General features: G+C 33.3%; 1 protein-coding gene and 1 non-coding gene across 2 annotated transcripts; both read left to right on the forward strand.

The window, feature by feature from the left end:
* The first annotated feature begins 5,027 nt into the window (after positions 1–5,027).
* On the forward strand, positions 5,028–5,099 carry Trnat-ugu (transfer RNA threonine (anticodon UGU)). Its single transcript has one exon. It is a non-coding gene; the product is annotated as a tRNA-Thr (tRNA).
* Positions 5,100–14,395: 9,296 nt separating this feature from the next.
* LOC140051204 (CDK5 and ABL1 enzyme substrate 2-like) lies at positions 14,396–20,785 on the forward strand. The gene is made up of 8 exons (XM_072096341.1): positions 14,396–14,964; positions 16,741–16,824; positions 17,189–17,297; positions 17,654–17,825; positions 18,182–18,312; positions 19,019–19,125; positions 19,502–19,635; positions 20,053–20,785. The coding sequence occupies exons 1-8, from the start codon at positions 14,396–14,398 to the stop codon at positions 20,259–20,261; spliced, it is 1,515 nt and encodes a 504-aa protein (XP_071952442.1). The 3' UTR covers positions 20,262–20,785.
* The last annotated feature ends 650 nt before the right edge of the window (positions 20,786–21,435 follow it).

Consider the following 21,435-nt stretch of genomic DNA (forward strand, 5'->3'; position numbering starts at 1 on the left):
TTCATTTCAATATTTTTTATTGTAATACAAACGTTATTAGCTATGTGCTATTGTTTTTGTAATTTTATATATACCGTAATAAATAAAAAAAAAAAAAAAAAAAACCTTTCTACTTTACTAGCATTTAATAACTAGCTACGGTAATCAATCACAATTTGTTTTATTTAATAAATAATCGAATATTGGAAAACAGTTAATAAATCTCGAACATGGCAACATATGACTACCTTTTCTGAAGAACAGGAATGATCAACCTTTAGATTTGTTTGTATATTGTTTCCATAGTAATGCCAATTACAAATGTCCGTTGATGAGAGCTCTGGATGGTTGTTATCATAAAAGTAATATGGATGGTGTGGGCTACGGTATCAAGTATCAATTTATTATCCGTGTATTGATATTAGATACATAATGTTTACATTGCATATACGTATTGTACGAATGCATGCATTGAACAAATGAGAAAATCTCGTAAAGGATACTTTATTATACAATATAATTATAACAAAACTATGAGAAACACGCACCAAAGTGTTGTTAAATATAGTTAATTATTAACATAGTATAATCGTCACGAAATCACATGACATTTTATTAAGGTTTCCTACTTTAGTCGCGTGGAAGCGACTATATAGTTCACTATATCGGTCGGTCTGTCGGTCTGTTGGTCTGTCGGTCTGTCGGTCCGGTATCACTATGCGTTTTATCGCTTTCTGACCTTATCTTGATATCAGTTTAATCTAGCTAAGTCAATTTTTCACAGTATATTCCTTATGGCCAGGAATCGATGTGGTTATGTTTTCACGGTGCGCAATAAAAAATTACGCGGTCTACGCACGATTTAACGAAATCACGTTTGTAATCATATCTTCACAACCATGAATCACAATTAAATAAAATTTGGTACTCATAAATTTCAGGGCATAAATCATCATATGGCAATACAATTACGTGCGTAGCGCATGTAACGCATGCGTACGCGCGCTTAAAATTTTCCAAATTTATTTTCAACGAAATAAGAGTACGTTTCAGGCAATTTTAAGCGTTTACAAAATTGCCATGAGTGCGCAGATTTTTGCGCGCGCACTGCGCGTTAAATGTTGTTGCGCACTCTTTTTGCCCGATTTCTGTTTTCTTGACTTACTTTTCAACTCGAAATTACGTTATACGAGCACGTCAAAAGTGACAGGCTACGCACGTGTAAATTAAAAAAATGTTTTTAAACATTTCAACATTTTTAAACATGTTCAGTAATTTCGGTCAGTTGGTAGGTTGGTCGGTCGGTCGGTAAACACTAAGCACGCGACTGCAGCCATATATGGCCTTGTTAACAACAAGCTCGCTATATTTCAAAACTTGTATTTTTGCGACGTTGAGTAATTAAAAAAAAAGTTAATTGAATTAACAACACGTAAGAAAAACAAAACCATGCTAAGAAATTACTATATGTATAGTTAATGGTATCTTTATATAGATTACGTGGCCACTGTCCAGAAAAAAATAATAAAGTAGGCCTATTTCCAGAGTTTGTATGTCATATGCTATCAATTTGAATTTCCAAATTATATTTGGCCAAACTATGAATTAATTATGTTGTAAAACGTGGTGTCACATAATGCTATCAGAAATTTTGTGGAAACAAGTTTTATTTTTTAATATTACCGTACATCGTAATTAAAGGCGTATTTCATATTATTTTCTTGTTTGATTATCTTATTAAAATTACATATTTATTGCTTTGACATATTGTAAACAAATTAATTTGAAAATTAATAATGAAAAAATATTAATTTGTTTAAAATCAATTTTAATTAAGCGTCGACTACGTAGATAATTTATAGGTTTGTATGTACCAAATAACTTCGTAATTAAATGTTTCAATAAGATCCCTTTTTTCTCCTTTACCATGCCACCTAGATTGTTTTAGAGTTTAAATAGGGCAGGAGGCGCCTGGGTGCGGGATAACCGAGACCCGAGACACAACTGGTGCTGACCGGGATTCAATTAGACCGATCACTGGTTAGTGACGAGTGCGTATCCTCTTACTTTGGTTTGGTTTTTTTTTTGGCATGGTTGGAATACCTTTTATCGTATTAGTTTATGTAGGCCACAGCGCTTAGAGATTTCACAACAGGCGCTATATAAATCCAAGATATTATTATTTTTATACGATAACAATTGTATAAAACGAAACGTAATAACGTGAACAGTATAGTTTGCTAAATTCTTTACAAAACGATTATAATTCTGTCAAAAATAAAATTAAATAATCATATACGTCCTTTTGAGATTGAAAAACAGAAATATTAGATTATATTAGAACTTGTCTTAGAGCTTGCAACCATTAGTCTATGGCCTAGAATTGACAGGAGTACTAAAGTATGAAATAGACCTAGTGGAAATAGGATTGTAATTACTATTTATTGGTGTCAAATAGCAAAATGTTTTAATATTATAAGATTTTCCGCGTCCATGCACGGCGGGAGTTATTAGCCTGATAGAGTGGCAGTGAACTACACACGTACCGAGGCCGCCTTCCTATGTATATTACGTTCGCGTTAATAAAATGTAGTTATTTATTAATTATTACTGCAAAAAGACTCCCTCTCTTTTTCACTCTTCTCTTTCCACTGGCGCCACCCTTGGAACGCAGGCTACGAATGTACATGGATATGACTTAAGCATACGTTGAATGAACGTTTTGTGTGCATCAACATTAGAAGTTGCTCTAGGACAACAAATCATCTATTAAAATAAGAATAGACCCTAGTTATTGTTAACATTATCAATTGTTGTTCCAATAGGCCTATATATTGTATAGAATACATTTTTCCCTTTAAATAAGAGAGCGCAGTGTGATATATGAAATATTTTAAAAATAAGTTGGGTAAAAAAATACATGCAATCGTATTAAATTAGTCGCGTGCAACGCGACTCTACAGCTCACTATGTCGGTCGGTCGGTTCGTCGGATGGTCGGTCGGTCGCTTGGTCGGTCAGTAAACACTAAAATTGAGCATGGGGCTGCAGCCATGTATATATCCTTGTTATATTTCTTCTGCTTGTTTGATTTGGTTCCTTAATTTTTTATAATCTTAAATATACTTTCTTATTTCCTTTTCTCTTCTTAAATTGATTTATACTATTATGAATATAATTGGAATAAAATGTTATCTTTTCAGTTTCTTCTTTATTTTGCCAACCAGAATGCACACATAGTTAGACATCTGCGTATGGGTTTGAGGATATTGATTAGAAGATATACGCGTTTCATATCATTATTACTCCACAATAGCTATACAATAGAATCACGTGACAACAAATACAATAGTATTATTATTCCTTTCTACATTATAACGTCGTCGGTGTCTAGGTTTCCAATAACATTTTTATACGTAATTGTTCAATTGATTGATTCTTTAATTAAAAATGTTTGTGAAATAATTAATCAATCGATATGATGTGACTTACTGAATATGAGAACCTTTCAATTTCAATATTTAACCATTTGTTTATAATCGTCCCTATGGTAATGATCATTTCACCAATTTTAAGAGAATTGATGTTATTGCGGTCATTCATCGACGGTTCTAACTGACACTATTATAACAAATATTTAGGCATCCAATTAACTTTACTCTAGGCCTTTTCCCTCAAGAACAGTGTCAATGAGGTTTAATTAATTATATATTGTCAAAATTGAATGATCTAGTGAAAATGATTATTTGAATTTGTCTGGAAGTTGGTGGCGCTGGTAGATATTGGAACTCCCGGACTAATAATATTCTCCAGCAATTAAACAGCAGTTGGTACGTCATCGGTGGTTGCATTTACCGATTTTGTTGATCATACTTACTTTGTTACCAATCTTGAAGGTTGCAATATCACACTACACACTAAACATAATGTCAAATAGTCCGCATTCTGTTGTCACCATAAACGAACCGATAGAATTAGATGGAAAAGAAAATCTGGAACTTAATACAGTTCAAGAAACGACGGACGATAAACAGGCAGTTAATACGTACAAATCTAGTATTACTTTAATAGACCAAGATGTTGAACTTACCCGATATGAAGCTATTAAACTTTGGATGGTGAAACATCCTTTAGTAATCGCAATTGTAATAGGATCTATAGCATTTCTGGTTCTTACTGTTATACTATGTGTTGTTTTGATTAATCCAAAAGATGACAATACTGGTAAGTTTAAATTAGTTTGTATTATAATCTTGTCAATTGCTGAATTTAAAAACTGTAATCGTTATCGTTATGTCATAACAAGCTTTATAGAGGAACACATTCTCGCACCTCCAGATTTGTTTGCGCTTTATAAATCTCAAATTAAATCCATTAAGAATTAAAACTAATAAATATTAATAATATTATATATATATATAGATAAATCCAAAGACTGAAAATAATGACAATTCTGCTTGGTGATATACTGAATATATATCTCGGTTGGGGCGACTTTTTCTCATTCTCACAGATTTCCTCATCGTTATCGTTTCAAATTAATTAATTAAATTTCAGTATCATCGGTTAAGGATTTATTCTGTGCCTATGATGTTTATATATATATATATATATATATATATATATATATATATATATATATATAAATCAATGATGTTGCGTAGCACTGTGTAAATTATATATAAATCATACTGTAAATTATAGAAACAGTTCGAATCCCGCCAGAGACAGGTTCGAATCCCGCCAGAGACATTTTTTCATACAACTAAAAAAAATACGGAACTTTCGCCAATGAGCTATGCTCGACGCGATTATGAGATCATGTTCCGAATATGAGCACTGTTTCTATAATTTACAGTATGATTTATATATAATTTACACAGTGCTACGCAACATCATTGATTTACATATACACAATATTATTTAAAAAACCGTTGCGAATTAAAGTGGGAATTTATTCTGACTTGTTAAGCCTCCACTGATTGTGAGGGCGTTTGTTGTATGAGAGAATGTATCTGGTGGGTGAAAATCTGTGATAATACCATACATGGCTCTGTGGTCTAGTGGTATGATACTCGCCCTGTAAGCGAGAGGTTGCAGGTTCGAATCCCGCCAGAGACATTTTTTCATACAACTAAAAAAATGATAAAGATGAGATATATATATACAAAATGATTCCGCCGATATCTAAACAAAATGTAAATGACCATTACACGATTTAAATTATAAGTGTCAACAGTTGTAAGGAGAATAAATATAGTGATTTATAATATAAAATAATTATTATATTAGGCCTACAGAAATCCCAAAGATTAGTCATAATAAATTTTATTTATCATAAGTCATATAGACTGATAATATTGCTCAAATATATTTGTTCTTAATTGTTAAAACGGTGAACATACTATGCAAGCACTATTATATCCCATTACCAAGGTAACGATAACAAGGGTCATGTTTCTTATTCCGTAACATTTTTCAAGCCCAAAGCTATACTAACTTCAGTAATACAGTAGTCAAGGTGACGAGCCCACCTAATATAAAAAGTAGTCTGCTTGCACCAAAATTAGATATTTCATATGTATTTGTATTGTCTTTATAGAGTTGTCAACGATTGGATCACATGTATCAACAGAAGAAACCAATACTTTACCTGAAAATGCTACAACTACTATAAATCCAACAACCAGGAAAACTTTGGCAACGCTATCTAATACTCAAAACGCACCTTCCACTAATTCATACACAAGAGTAACCACAGCATCATATAGTACTGCCGATCTTACAAAACTAAACAGTGATATTATAAAAACAAAAAGTTCTTCAACTAAGGAAACAACATTCCCAATTTCTGATCAAACATCTGTGGATTTAACATCTTCAAGTGGTTCCACTAAACCTTCTATTAATTCATATACAACAGTGAACACTCCGGCAACAGATACTACTACTCATTTTACGACAAACAATGAGGCAGAAACAACGGTAGCCGAAATTACTGTGACACCCACAGGCAGTGTCTCAACTATGGAGGCACATTTGTCAAGTTCTGATAAAACAACAATGACCACTCCGGGAGCTGATACTACTACTACTACTACTACTACTACTCTTACAGCAACAAACAATGAGGCAGAAACATCGGTAGCAGAAACAACTTTAACTACAAACAGTGTATCAACTATGGAGACACCTTTGTCAAGTCCTGATAAAACATCGGTGGATTCAACATCCTCAAGTGGATCTCCGGAAACAGATACTACTACTCATTCTACGACAAAAAATGGGGCAGAAACAACGGTAGCCAAAACAACTTTAACAACTACAAACAGTGCATCAACTATGGAGACACCTTTGTCAAGTTCTGATAAAACAACAATGACCACTCCGGGACCTGATACTACTACTACTACTACTACTACTACTACTACTACTACTACTCTTACAGCAACAAACAATGAGGCAGAAACATCGGTAGCCGAAACAACTTTAAAAACTACAAACAGTGCATCAACTATGGAGACACCTTTGTCAAATCCTGATAAAACAACAATGACCACTCCGGGAGCTGATACTACTACTACTACTACTACTACTACTACTCTTACAGCAACAAACAATGAGGCAGAAACATCGGTAGCAGAAACAACTTTAACTACAAACAGTGTATCAACTATGGAGACACCTTTGTCAAGTCCTGATAAAACAACAATGACCACTCCGGGAGCTGATACTACTACTACTACTACTACTACTACTACTACTACTACTCTTACAGCAACAAAGAATGAGGCAGAAACATCGGTAGCAGAAACAACTTTAACTACAAACAGTGCATCAACTATGGAGACACCTTTGTCAAGTCCTGATAAAACATCGGTAGATTCAACATCCTCAAGTGGCTCTCCGGAAACAGATACTACTACCCATTCTACGACAAAAAATGGGGCAGAAACAACGGTAGCCGAAACAACTTTAACAACTACAAACAGTGCATCAACTATGGAGACACCTTTGTCAAGTTCTGATAAAACAACAATGACCACTCCGGGAGCTGATAGTACTACTACTACTACTCTTACAGCAACAAAAAATGAGACAGAAACATCGGTAGCCGAAACAACTTTAAAAACTACAAACAGTGCATCAACTATGGAGACACCTTTGTCAAGTCCTGATAAAACATCGGTAGATTCAACATCCTCAAGTGGATCTCCGGAAACAGATACTACTACTCATTCTACGACAAAAAATGGGGCAGCAACAACGGTAGCCGAAACAACTTTAACAACTACAAACAGTGCATCAACTATGGAGACACCTTTGTCAAGTTCTGATAAAACAACAATGACCACTCCGGGAGCTGATACTACTACTACTACTACTACTCTTACAGCAACAAAAAATGAGGCAGAAACATCGGGAGCCGAAACAACTTTAAAAACTACAAACAGTGCATCAACTATGGAGACACCTTTGTCAAGTCCTGATAAAACATCGGTAGATTCAACATCCTCAAGTGGCTCTCCTGAAACAGATACTACTACTCATTCTACGACAAACAATGAGGCAGAAACAACGGTATCCAAAATTACTGTGACACCCACAGGCAGTGTCTCAACTATGGAGACACCTTTGTCGAGTACTGATAAAACATCGGTAGATTTAACATCCTCAAGTGGCTCTCCGGCGACAGATACTACAACACATTCTACGACTAACAATGAGGCAGAAACAACGGTAGCCGAAACTATTGCAACACCCACAAACAGTGCATCAACTATGGAGACACATTTTTCAAGTTCTGATAAAACATCAGTGGATTTAACATCCTCAAGTGCCTCTACTCTATATTCTACTAATTCATATACAAAAATGACCACTCTGGCAGCTGATCCTACTACTACTCATTCCACGACAAACAATGAGGCAGAAACAACGGTAGCCGAAATTACTGTGACACCAACAGACAATGTCTCAACTATGGAAACACCTTTGTCAAGTTCTGGTAAAACATCAGTGGATTTAACATCCTCAAGTGCCTCTACTCTATATTCTACAAATTCATATACAAAAATGAACACTCAGGTAGCTGATACTACAACGACTCATTCCACGACAAACAATGAGGTAGGAACAACTGTAGCCGAAACCACTGTAACACCCACAAACAGTGTATCAACTATGGAGACGAATTTGTCAAGTTCTGATAAAACATCGGTGGATTTAACATCCACTCTGGCAGCTGGTACTACGACTATTACAACAACAAACAATGAGGCAGAAACATCGGTAGCCGAAACCACTTTAACAACAAACAGTGTCTCAACACCTTTGTCAATGTCTGATAAAACATCCTCAAGTGGCTCTCCGGCGACAGATACTACAACACATTCTACAACAAACAATGAGGCAGAAACAACGGTAGCCGAAACTACTGCAACACCCACAAACAGTGCATCAACTATGGAGACACATTTTTCAAGTTCTGATAAAACATCAGTGGATTTAACATCCTCAAGTGCCTCTACTCTATATTCTACTAATTCATATACAAAAATGACCACTCTGGCAGCTGATCCTACTACTACTCATTCCACGACAAACAATGAGGCAGAAACAACGGTAGCCGAAATTACTGTGACACCAACAGACAATGTCTCAACTATGGAGACACCTTTGTCAAGTTCTGGTAAAACATCAGTGGATTTAACATCCTCAAGTGCCTCTACTCTATATTCTACAAATTCATATACAAAAATGATCACTCAGGTAGCTGATACTACAACGACTCATTCCACGACAAACAATGAGGTAGAAACAACTGTAGCCGAAACCACTGTAACACCCACAAACAGTGTATCAACTATGGAGACGAATTTGTCAAGTTCTGATAAAACATCGGTGGATTTAACATCCACTCTGGCAGCTGGTACTACGACTATTACAACAACAAACAATGAGGCAGAAACATCGGTAGCCGAAACCACTTTAACAACAAACAGTGTCTCAACACCTTTGTCAATGTCTGATAAAACATCAGTGGATTTTACAACATCAAGTCATGAGACAGAAACTTTGGTAGCCCGGTCGACTTTAACAAATACAAACAGTATCTCAACTATGCTAACACCTTTGTCAAGTTCTGGTAAAACATCGGTAGATTTAACAACCTCAAGTGGTTCTACTTCACTTTCTACTAATCCAACAACAACGATGACCATAACAAATTTAACAACGAATGGTTTTAATACAGAAAAGGTTACTGATTTTTATACAGAGTTAGAAACAATTTTAGCAGATGACATTACTTCTCTTACAACATAACAGAACGAGACAGATATTGGAATAATATAGTACTGTTTCTAAACACCGAATGTGACAAAGTCATCATCAAATAAGTTAATTATTTTGATCACAATATTATTACTTTCCAAGATCCAAGACCTAATCCCTATACTGTACAACATCAGCTGAGAGTATTGCTGATCTTATAACACCATACAACGGAATAAGGATAAATGCCTCCGTATAGTGGTGATGGTAATTGATTCTATTACACTTTTCCAACAACGATGGAGTAATCATCAAGATCTCCTCCTGATACATTATTATTATCATCGTCATCATTATAGTAATTAAAAATGATAGATATGAATGAAGATATTCAGGTTTAGGTCGAAACAAAAAATGATGTACTTGACATTTTCTAGATAATGTATAATTGTATAAAAGGAGAAATAATTTATGGTCATTCTGGCCTACGGAACTACCTACTAAACTTAAAAGAATCTGGCTGACAAGAGTATTAATCCATTGCCGCTTTATTGGGACAGAAAGGAGAGAATAATTATCATGAAATGAAATGTTAACGAATGAAAAAATTCACGAACATAAAATAGTTTTATTGTGTAAGTACACACCTAATACAATCAATAACCAGCTGCTCTTATCTTAATTTAATGTTGAAAGCTAGGCAATTGAACATTCTCTTTCAAATGTGTGCCCTACAGGTAGTAGGAGGAGGCCTACCGCATTGCACAACAATGTCATTTATTTTTAAACACAAAATTGACCGTGGAATAGAGGGCCTACATTTTTCGTTGAAATAAGAGAAAACATTGCATGGCATGTTATACGAAATCAAATGGCAAGGATAAGCTTAGGTGTGCTATAAAGGTTGTTGTAATATCTGTTTTAATTTCTAAACAGATCGATCGAATACTTGACATTTTCTGTAACACCTGCAATTTTTCGATTATGTTGTTGAACCGGATATTCTATTGGAGCAAAGTAATTTGTTAATTCAACATTATAAAAAAGACATCCTAGACTCCAAATTATCTGACGACAGAGCCTAAAGTGTTGGTTTCCTCGAACAACAATGTTAAATTTTGCACTAAATTGTTTTTTTGTGATGTGATAATACATAACTTACCTACCTGTAGATCTTCCGACAATAGTTAGTTAGTTTGAGACTATTTACAATTATTCAATTTAAAGCTAATGTAAACCTTTATGACATTATTGTTTTATACATTTTGACAGATTTATTGCCTTTTAGAAAATGTAATTATATAAATAAGGTATATTTATAAATAAAGTTGATTGAAAAATTGAATTATTTACTTGGTCTAATACTAGACTATATTCGACATAGGGTGAATCTTTGTGTGATAAAAGGTTAAATAAATTATATTCCATACACAATTATTGAAATAATTAGTTTAAAGATCCGGCTACTTCTAAGTGAAATAAGGCCATATACATGGCTGCAGTCGCGTATTCAAATTTAAATTAGTGTTTACCGATCTACCGACCGACCGACCGACATAGTGTGAATCTTTGTGTGATAAGAGGTTAAATATATTCCATACTCAATTATTGAAATATTTAGTTTAAAGATCCGGCTACTTCAAAGTGTAACAAGGCCATATACGTACATGGCTGCAGTCGCGTGTTCAAATTTGAATTAGTGTTTACCGACCTACCGACCGACCAACCGACTGACCGACCGACACAGTGAGCTGTAGAATCGCGTGGAATAGATTGCATACTTAATTTTCCAAAACGTTTAGATTCCTATTTAACAAATAATAATGTTCCACTTTATCGTGTTTTGTAATAATGAGTTGCGACTAGAATAGATCACGGAAAACAAACCTGACTCTTCCTTTAGCAAGTCGTTATGGGATTACATTGTTTTCTGCGCTTTCGATGTCTTCGCCATTTAAATATAAAGTATCATAGTAAATCGATTTTAAAATGAATTTGATAAGCTATCATTTTTGAATATTTTAGTAAATTTAAACTTAATTTCTTGTCGTACAGCGCTATGATGTGTTTACATCCACGTCTTCTTCCATTACAGCCCAGGGCTTGTATAATGTTTTTAGGCAATTACGTGATTAGAAAATGTAATGTATATAGCTTATAAAAACAATATTTGAATATGAAATCGGTCATGTGAATAATACCTAATAATAACAACTCCTTTTTAATTTGATTCACGAAAATTGACAAGGTTAAAATGTATCTCGGTCATATTCGTGCGCAATATCAAAAGGCATTTGTTCATAAAAAATTAATTGATCAAACATAATAATAAGTGAATCTATTTTGGGGTCATTTCTAAAAAAACCTGACAGGAACATAATACAGTGTACACACAGCTATGCATAGGCCGCCTACACAGCAAGTTTTAACAAGTTGTTAATAATTTGATTTAAATCTAGACGCTAATTGTTCATCATAGCAAAATAAATATTGTTCAAACATAAGTGAATCTATTCTGGTCAACATGACAGGAATACAGTACATAAACAATATATTGGCTAAGTGTTAATGGTGATTTTAATATAGTGATAACATTACAAAAATTGACCTGAAAATCTTTTTAAATTTTCACTGAGTCTGTTAAAAGGATTTTTTTTTCTGTTTCTTCACCTACTACTACTACTACTACTACAAAAAAAAGAAAAACAAAATAGGCGGGAGGGTTATAATACTTCAATCTATCATCGTTTGTCTTTCTCATCTTACGACGTGGAATCTCAAGAAGGTCGTAATTTTACCAGTAGGCCTACTGCTTTGTTTTTCCATGATTGTCCAAACACAGGAGCATTGTGACTATTATTTACCGTAGGCATCACTGGTAAGTTGTCATAACATCAAATGCGTAATATCTCTTGGAAAAAAATTATGCCTACAGCCTTGGTTTTTTTCTAATGATATTGAATCTTTAAGACACTTTATTGTATGGCCTATTTTGTCGATGCGCCATAGTTTTCATACGAGAAATAGGCTTAAAGTAATATTTTCTCCTGAAAAAATATTTAAAAATTCTTTTGTTGAATATGTAATTTTAATGAAATAAAAAATAACTTTGACCACAAATTAGATCCAAACAAAGATATTTACACGAAAAGTGTAATTTAAAGCAACTGTCAATGGGTTTTTGGTTAAATTTCACTGTTTATTATCAAATTTGTTTTCTATGGAAGTGAATAGCTTTATGATTAGAACTGAAAACTGGCATAATCTTAATTCATTCTTCTTTTTTTAAAATGTTTTTGAAGGACAATATCATCTTTAATTACAAAATCGACATTCCAATTATACATTTTAATTGAACGGTAACACGGAAATTTTAATTTTATTTTTCGTCTCCGTTTATTAATAATAATTTATCAATGATTTAACTATATAAAATGCCTTTACAGCTTTATTCGCTCTGTTAATCATGTAATTAATTAGTTTGTTACCAAATACAGTACCTTTCAGTAAACACGTATCTGTATTAATCCGCTAGTCTCTTTGGATTCCGTAACAAAATACTACTGTCGATCACACCTCAATAAACACTGGGAATTAAAGCTCAGGTACAGGCATGAATTTTAAATATAATATTTGGTTAATTGTACATAAATCAAATATTTGTAACAGAAATCAAGATGAAAAAACATGAATTTCCCTTAATATGGTCAAATACAAAATTTTGTAAAATTCTTCTATAAAAACCAAAAAGACTTTTTTCAGTAGTTAGGTAGTTAACCTAATGTAATAACATGTCTGGTGACTCCCTAGAAGGTGAAAAACGGTGGTGGATATACGGTGGATAATTTTTGCTATAGAATGAAAATAAAAATCTGAAGTTGAATAAAAATACCAGAAATGTAATATTCAAGTTATATTACCTATATTTAGTCATCTGATAACATTTTTTACCACACCGTTTATTTTTCATAGCTTTTTAAAATGCCTCTCTATTTACAAAATTTGTGTACAAAAGAATAGAGATTTTACTGTGTAATTTGAACTATCCCCCCACTGATAAGAAAGTGCTTATTTTCAACAAGCTCGTGTAACACAAATAAAATCCCAAAAATTATGAAACATAGGGGAAACTATAGATCGATAATTATTGGAATGTATGGTCAATAGAAATTTTTTGCCCGCATCTGGCCTTTAAAATCAGTTGCTAAGTAAATCGCACCAATATGTTTTCACGCTGCTGCTCTAGCCCGCTACGTCCCATTAGGACTACTAAATCAGAAGCTAAAGCAAGCAGCAGTTATAGTTCTAAGGACAGACAGTTTTGTGAAAATGGAAACTCCACTATGATTTATTGATTCCAGCTGCTACAGTAGACCCAAAAAACGTCTGGGAAAGAGTCTATTAGGACATGTCATGCTAAAATTACAAATCCCTAAGCATTTCTGGTATATTCAGTGTCAGATATTCATTGAATTATTATCGAAACAGTCCATTAAAGTTTGTGTTAGTAATAGGATACTTCACAATTGAAATATCTAGGGTGATGAAGTGACCCCCAGATTTGACCTTAGCAATAAAATTAACTAAAGTGACAGAAATTGAGTATTCACTTCTGTAACAAAAAAATATTTATTCACGTATAAAAAAAGAAAAGAAACCCAAAAACCATTGTCTGACAAACAATTTAAGTATTTGTTGCTTTAAATTACATTTTTTTCAGGTAAAATAACTATTATGTGACAATAAAATGACACATTCAAAAACATTTGAAATAAAAAATATTTTTCAATAAGCGAGCAGCGTTTTTTGTAAGAAATATTTCTTGTTATTGATAATTCAACACAACAGGCTAGAGGATGAATGACATTTTTTTGTTAATGTCTTATTAATTCTTAAAAGTGTTAATACACAATTATAGTCATTGTTTTAGAGTATTAAATGTATCCGCCGAATTAAATGCTACTTTGGGTAATAGATTGATGGCTTCCAAAAAGATTAAACCATCCATCGCAAAAAAATTAAAATGACGCGTCATGATCAAGCACTTGACTAATAAAAACGCGTTCCCGTTCGCTGCTCGTCGGATGGCACATGGGGGCGTTGTTTTGTTTTCGCTCGACTTATTCATCAAGAACAACAACATGGCTGATATAATCAGTCGGAGGCGTAAGCATTTAAAGTCTAAAAGAAGGTCTGATGCTTTGGTTTTTCTATCAAACATTCCACTTGATGGTCCAAGTCATGAGGTTATACAATTAAAACATGCACGTTCGAGTGAATTATCGGATCAATCGCAGGGTAAATTGCAACTTGACAAAGACTGTACACGTAGCGGCAGTGCCACTAGGTATACAGCAGCTCTGACTGATGATGTATCGACAGCGGATGAAGTCTTAGGCCTAGGCCTAGGCTTAGTTTCCATGGACAGCACGTGTGGCATTGCTGGAAGTACAACTCCTATAAGCTCACAACAAGGCATAGGCCAATTGCATCCGGTTGAGGACACAACCATAAGATTTTATGGTGGAAAGAGACGAAGTAAAGATGAATTAGAGACGAACTTTCGGCAAAGACAAAGTTCAGTAGTTCTTCTAAAAGATCGTTCTCATTCTTTAATTAGTCAAGATAAAACTTTAGTTATGGGATCCGTGTTACCTGATGATAAAAAAATAGCATTACCACTATGTGGGAGCAGTAATGGGAATATCAGGTGGGAAGACCTATTGTGGTTGTACACCTTATTCAGACAAGCATTGTAACGCTGCATTTTATTAAACAATTACTAATACTACCCACACTTTATTACCTGCCAACTCCCATGCATAAAGGGTCTTTCACACCTGTTCAAGTGTTTCATTTTCACAATGCTACACGAAGCTATATGCGCCAATAGATGTGCATAGCCATGTGAAACGAAACATAGACCTTTGTTTTAATTTTCAAGCCGCCGGAGTGGAACCATGCAGGAACAGGTGTGAAAGACACTTTTGGTCTCGCACATCTATAAAAATATTTTAGAAAAGTATTGTTTCAAACTAGCTTGGATGCATAGGGTTATAATGCACTTTCGCACTTTGTTAATGGATATTGTTCTTATAAAATAATAACCCACCTTTATAAAATACCAATGTAACATTTTCTCATTGAATTTTTAATACAATTAAAACATTTCCCTGAAACAATTCACCATTCTTAGTAAACCATGTTTAGATAACTTGAACAGTGAATATACTTGCATAAAGTATACAATACAGAATACACCTACACAGCAATCAACTGGTGCTGGTCCTGCATGTATGTTTGTACATTAAAATGTTTACTTCTATTGCATATACTATAACTCCTATAGTAACGTGGGCAAACCTTTTATTAACATTTTCCAGTAAAGTCAACACAAGGTTTGGAAATCCGCCATGCTACTATTTCCCTTAAAGATGTACATATTCTGTTGTACGGAAATTGTGTATTTGATTCTCGAGTCCAACCTTAAAGTCAGGTGTAAAAACTCATTAGTGCTGTCTACTACACACTGTCAATAATTATAGGCCTAAAATATGCAGATGGCTTTTTAGAAAGTGTATTTTTGTGTGTTTAAGATAACATGACTTGCCGCGTAAACAAAATATTTCTGAAAGCTTTCACAACCAGACTTGGACAGGTAGCTTCTGTAATTCTCCATAGCATTTAAACACGTGATTGGTTACTTCTTGACATGACATGTCTTCTTGTTTATTGATCCCTTTGTAGCTCAATAGTAGCTATTGGATTGGGTGTGTAAAAAACATGATTGTACAATTGGTGCGCAAGAATGACCATCTTACCCATAATAATAATTGGCCAAGATTTTATGAGTTCTTAGTTGACATCACTACCAATTCATGACTCACAGAATCAATGTTATGGAGTGTGTTGCACTTTTTTGTGAATAAGTCAGGTATAAATAAGAAATTCGTAGAAACTATATGTGTATGCTACAGTTGATATATTGATCAATTACCTTCCACTAACTAGCCTACAATAATGCATGTTAACTGACAGCTCTACTACTACATATGCTTGTCTGAATAAGTTGATATAATGAATTTTGATATTTTGTTTATTTTGTTTTCTCTTTTGTAGGAATCGCTCCAGGTTTATTGTTCTCATTTTAATGCAGTGGATTTACATACACATAAATGTCATCTATTCATGCACATAGTAACTGTACAAACGAAATAATAACAATTTGTTGACGATTCAATTTTCAAAGCTATACTCTCATAAAGCAAAGAAAGACAAATACATTAATATACACACAGTATGCATTGTGGCTATATTTACTTGTTTTATTTATACTCCACATATAATGAAATCTGTTCAAACAGCTTACTTATGTTTTGGTTGGTAACCAATTTCAGTTGGTTGCAAAATTATGTGTAAAATGAGTTCAAATTTTGTCTAGGTCTACTGAATTTATACATATTTCAAATATTTTTTACCTTTTTAGAATGGTTTTAGTTTCAAGTCAACGATCCCCATTTGCAATATTTTCATACTTGTCATATAAACAATTGAAAACAGGAGCAGGCAGGTATGTTTTATGTACTGATAAGTAACAAACATTATGAGTCAGTTTTATGATGTAGTAACACCTGGTCGATTCACATACAAAACTACTCTCTTTTTAAGCAGTAAAATCAAATTACAGTATTGACATTGCATAAAATTGACAAGTTCAATACTCGAAAAAATTGTCATAATAATGCCTTTTATATACAGATTGCTTTATTAAAGGAATTATGAATAGAATAATGAGTTAAATTGTATATTAATTTCAAATATAGAAGTAATCATAAACATATATTCATGTGCAATAATCTTCTGTTTTTGTCTTTGGTTCAGTTATCAATTCTACTGAATTTTCAACTAATTGTCATTGCAACCCCTTTTTTCAGATATGAGATTGAATCCAATTTGAGATCTCGGAAACACTCTGGCAACCAGCAAATTGGAACGTGTGATGATTTCGTTGTGAACTTAAACAGTGAGGTGGCTGACAGTAAGGTAATACAGTAATACTATTATGCATTTAAATTATCTATGTTTTGGTTTTTGCATATTTGACCAAATTTGCTGCTTTTTCATTGCAGATAGTTTAAGTTGACATCATCTACAAAATTTCCTCTTTACTTTACCAATTAGTACATCATGTGCTTCTGCACCAACTTACCTCCAGGATACCATTTCATGTTACCATACAAAAGGCCTTGGTTTTGAAATTGCACCATTAATTTGAAATCGGTGTAATTTATTCTTGTTAATTTTAGCACTGTATTAATTGTGTTTTATAAATGATGTTTTGTGATATTAATTTATTGATTTGTTAATATTGTATCACTAATTGTTTTTAATGCTTACAGATTGTATCCTATCGTCACTTCTTGGTTCCTACTAGAGAGCATTTGCATATGCAGCATGTACAACTTAGACATATTGGACAAGACATGACAACTTTACCAAACTCGCCAGCTGCTAAAAAGCTCACCTCACACCCATTTAAATCGGCAGGACTTCCACCTTCACCTTCAAAAGGTTTTGTACTCTGGTTAAATTACTCTGTATTTAAAAACTCTCCCAAAATCATACTCTTCCAAAACAGTTTCAAAATCTTTGATGCTGGAAATTCCTCCAAATGGAAACTTTCCCAAAAAATTAGATACTTTTTAACTTTGTCCAAAACGGAACACTTGGAAATTCCTCCAAAATGGGATACTAATGCATACTGGAAACTCCCCACAAATGGGCCAATGACACACTTCTCCCAAAAGGAAACACTTGGCTGCTACTAAACATGAAAGTTATATATGATTTTACAAAAGATACAAATTGGATAATAAATTAGATATTAATAAATTATGAATATGCTTATTAATTAATTTTACTTGCAGTTGTTGATGTAGAGAGTATATTTAATGAGAATCTTTTAACTGGAGGACATCTTTATGATCCAAATATATTGGATGATCCAGAACTTAGTGCTGGGAAGCACAAAAAAGTGCTAACATTCCCTTCATATATGGTAGGTACAGTCAAAGAACTTATAACACAAGAATCTCCTGTTCTTCAATTTGCATTCAAAACACAGTATCGGAAGTACAGGGTTAAAAGGTCAAACTGGGCGACGCCATTTCACAGCATGGAGCAGCGCCCCCTCCAAACTAGGTAGTCAATTACTCTACCCCCTAGAGTATTAGCAGATCCCCTCTATGATTTTGACTTTCTAATTTGATGCGGGCGCCCTACTCCTCAGTCAATTACTCTATCCCCCCTAGAGCATTAGCAGATCCCCTCTATGATTTTGACTTTCTAATTTGATGCGGGCGCCCTACTCCATGGCTCACAATGGCGCCACCCATAGCTCTATTCTATCCCACAATGCCTTTCGAAATTGTTACGCGCTTCGGACGAACAGGAGATTCTTGTGTTATAAGTTCTTTGGTACAGTATTAAGCTCAATACCGATGTGCCAATCGAAATAATCATTTATTTTTAAAATATATTTCGAAGAAGATAAACAGAAAATATGGAGTTCATCATAAGCTCTGCTTATATTTATCCGATGATTTTAGAAACTTCATTTTTTTTTTGCTTGATGAAAAATCAGTTATGTTGAACCTGCTACCTTAAAAAAATGTGATTTGTATTCAGTGATATATGTTGATTCTGATGTGATATGCTATAATAGTATATAAATATAAATATTATTATTGATTACTACTTTGAAGGTATCTATAATTGAACATGCGAAACCTTCAGAACTGAAAAAGGATTTGAACGAACAGTTTGCAGAACGTTTTCCAAGAATAAATTTAACACTAAGTAAACTAAGAAGGTACCTTTTATTTTATTATAACGTTGTTTGACCACCCAATACATTTATAGTTATTTTTGGTGCAATGTGTTCACAATGTTGTTGACATTTGTAGTTATTTTTGGTGCAATGTGTTCACAATGTTGTTGATATAGTAGATAGCAAGTTGTTTGATTTTAAGTATGAATAGTTATTTTAAAAACTAAAAATATAAATAAAACAAATATTTTATTACATAATAAAAATAACGTTTTTCTTCAGTCTTCTACTTCAGATCATTCTGAATTGTTCACATTGATTGATTTTATGTTATTTATTTTTGTATGTAAGTGTGTAGGTATAATAATTTTACTTGGTATTGTTATAGGTAATTATAGTTAATTTCATTATCATATAGCATAAAGAAAGACATGTGGAAAATCTGTATGGATTGTGACGTTGAACCAGCAACTTTAGCACAAGCATATGCCTACTATGAAAAATTAGTCTTGAATGGAAAAATACACAAACAGAATAGAAAGTTATGTGCAGGTAAAATATTATTAAATCAATGATAATTTTTTTGTTTTCCAATCTATTTTCCCCAAACTCATCACCATGGCCATAGTCTGTTTGAATGTTTATAATGTTTTTTTCAATTCAAAAATCAGTATTTCTGGAACTCATTGCCACACCACATTGAAACTAGATTTTGAGGAAACAAAAGGACATTCCCAGAAAAAAAGGAATATTATGGCTAAAGGAATATTAGTTCCTGAAGGCCTATTGCTCACACTTAAGTACAAATTATCAAATAACTATGTTAAAATAGATTTGATGACGATATGATCAAAAGTGGCAAGATTTGCCTTTTTAAATTTCAGCAGAAGATTGAATGGTACATTATGTTCATAGTATATACAATCATTTATTATTATTTCTTAAATTATAATTGTATGCCTCTTATAGGTGCATCATTACTATTATCTGCCAAACTAAATGATGTGAAGCGATGTGATTTAGATGATGTTATCAAAGAAATTGAAGAACAATTCCGTGTCAGTCGAAAAGAACTATTTTCATATGAATTCCCGGTGTTAGTTGCATTAGAATTCTCATTACACCTTGCAGAATTTGAAGTCTTACCTCACTATAAAAGAATTATACAACTTACTTAACCATTGAAAAGTTATAAATATATTACCAAATTGTCTAAAGAGAATTTTGCGTTTAAAATGTCTATTGTTTTTTAAACTGTATAAAGACCAATGAACTGCATGATTTTTTTGCATGGAACACCAACCAACTTATTCATGATCTACTAAAAAGACTTGGATGTGATGCTTAATGATATTTTATACATAATAAAGGCCTGTTTATAGATGATAACAAATCACTTTAAATGGATGATTATTATGCGCTTCAAGAATTTTCGATTTTGAATGATTGACTACTCTAATTAACACTCGGATGTGTTTATAATGCTGTAACTGTTGTGGTGATCGTCATCATTATTATTGTAACCATACATATTACAACATCTTGTGCATGTACTCCATATGTGGGCCATATCCCATATAAACCCATTACATTTATCTGATAATGTGATACAATATTTAGGCTATACTTTGATAAATTCCAAAAATGATGTTGACCATGTTTATTGTACAGTCTAGAGAAATACATTTATATAAAAAAATTATATTCACAAATTTTTAGGTCTATGCTTTTTATTTTTGAAATTGAGTTTATTATTCAGGCACATAGGTCTGAAAGTCATCCAAGTGGTATTATATAATAAGGTGAGATGTTTTACGAGGGTCGTTGGTTAGAAGATGAGCGTCATGTTTTACTATTGTCTGTTTAGGGGACTTTCAAAATATATTCCATAGCCCGCGATAAATATATATATATATATATATATATATAGTCTAGTGGTATGATACTCGCCCTGTAAGCGAGAGGTTGCAGGTTCGAATCCAGCCAGAGGCATTTTTTCATACAACTAAAAAATATGGAACTTTCGCCAATGAGCTATGCTCGACGCGATTATGAGATCATGTTCCGAATATGAGCACTGTTTCTATAATTTACAGTATGATTTATATATATATATATTTATATGGTGGTGGTGGTTATTTATAACCACCATTTAAGCTGTTTTTTAGTCTCATTCCAAAATTGTTTATATCTCTACCAAGCTACCTTCTTTTTCTTTTATTCCTGTCCACCCAGGCAGCACTTGCCAGCTTTATACTATGACGTTATCCAAATTCTTTCACTTGCACTGATGAAGGGCTAGTGTTGCCCGAAAGCTCTGCTAACTTTTCTGGCTGTTTACTTTATCGTTTT

Source organism: Antedon mediterranea, chromosome 6, assembly GCF_964355755.1.
Source record: "Antedon mediterranea chromosome 6, ecAntMedi1.1, whole genome shotgun sequence".
Lineage (NCBI taxonomy): Eukaryota > Metazoa > Echinodermata > Crinoidea > Comatulida > Antedonidae > Antedon > Antedon mediterranea.

What these genes read in the sequence shown, in the direction of transcription:
- LOC140051204 (XM_072096341.1), top strand. Translation starts at nt 14,396, where the DNA reads ATGGCTGATATAATCAGTCGGAGGCGTAAGCATTTAAAGTCTAAAAGA. An exon ending in AGCAGTAATGGGAATATCAG is followed by an intron (nt 14,965 to 16,740) that starts GTGGGAAGACCT and finishes TTACCTTTTTAG; the next exon opens with AATGGTTTTAGTTTCAAGTC. An exon ending in TCCACCTTCACCTTCAAAAG is followed by an intron (nt 17,826 to 18,181) that starts GTTTTGTACTCT and finishes TTTTACTTGCAG; the next exon opens with TTGTTGATGTAGAGAGTATA.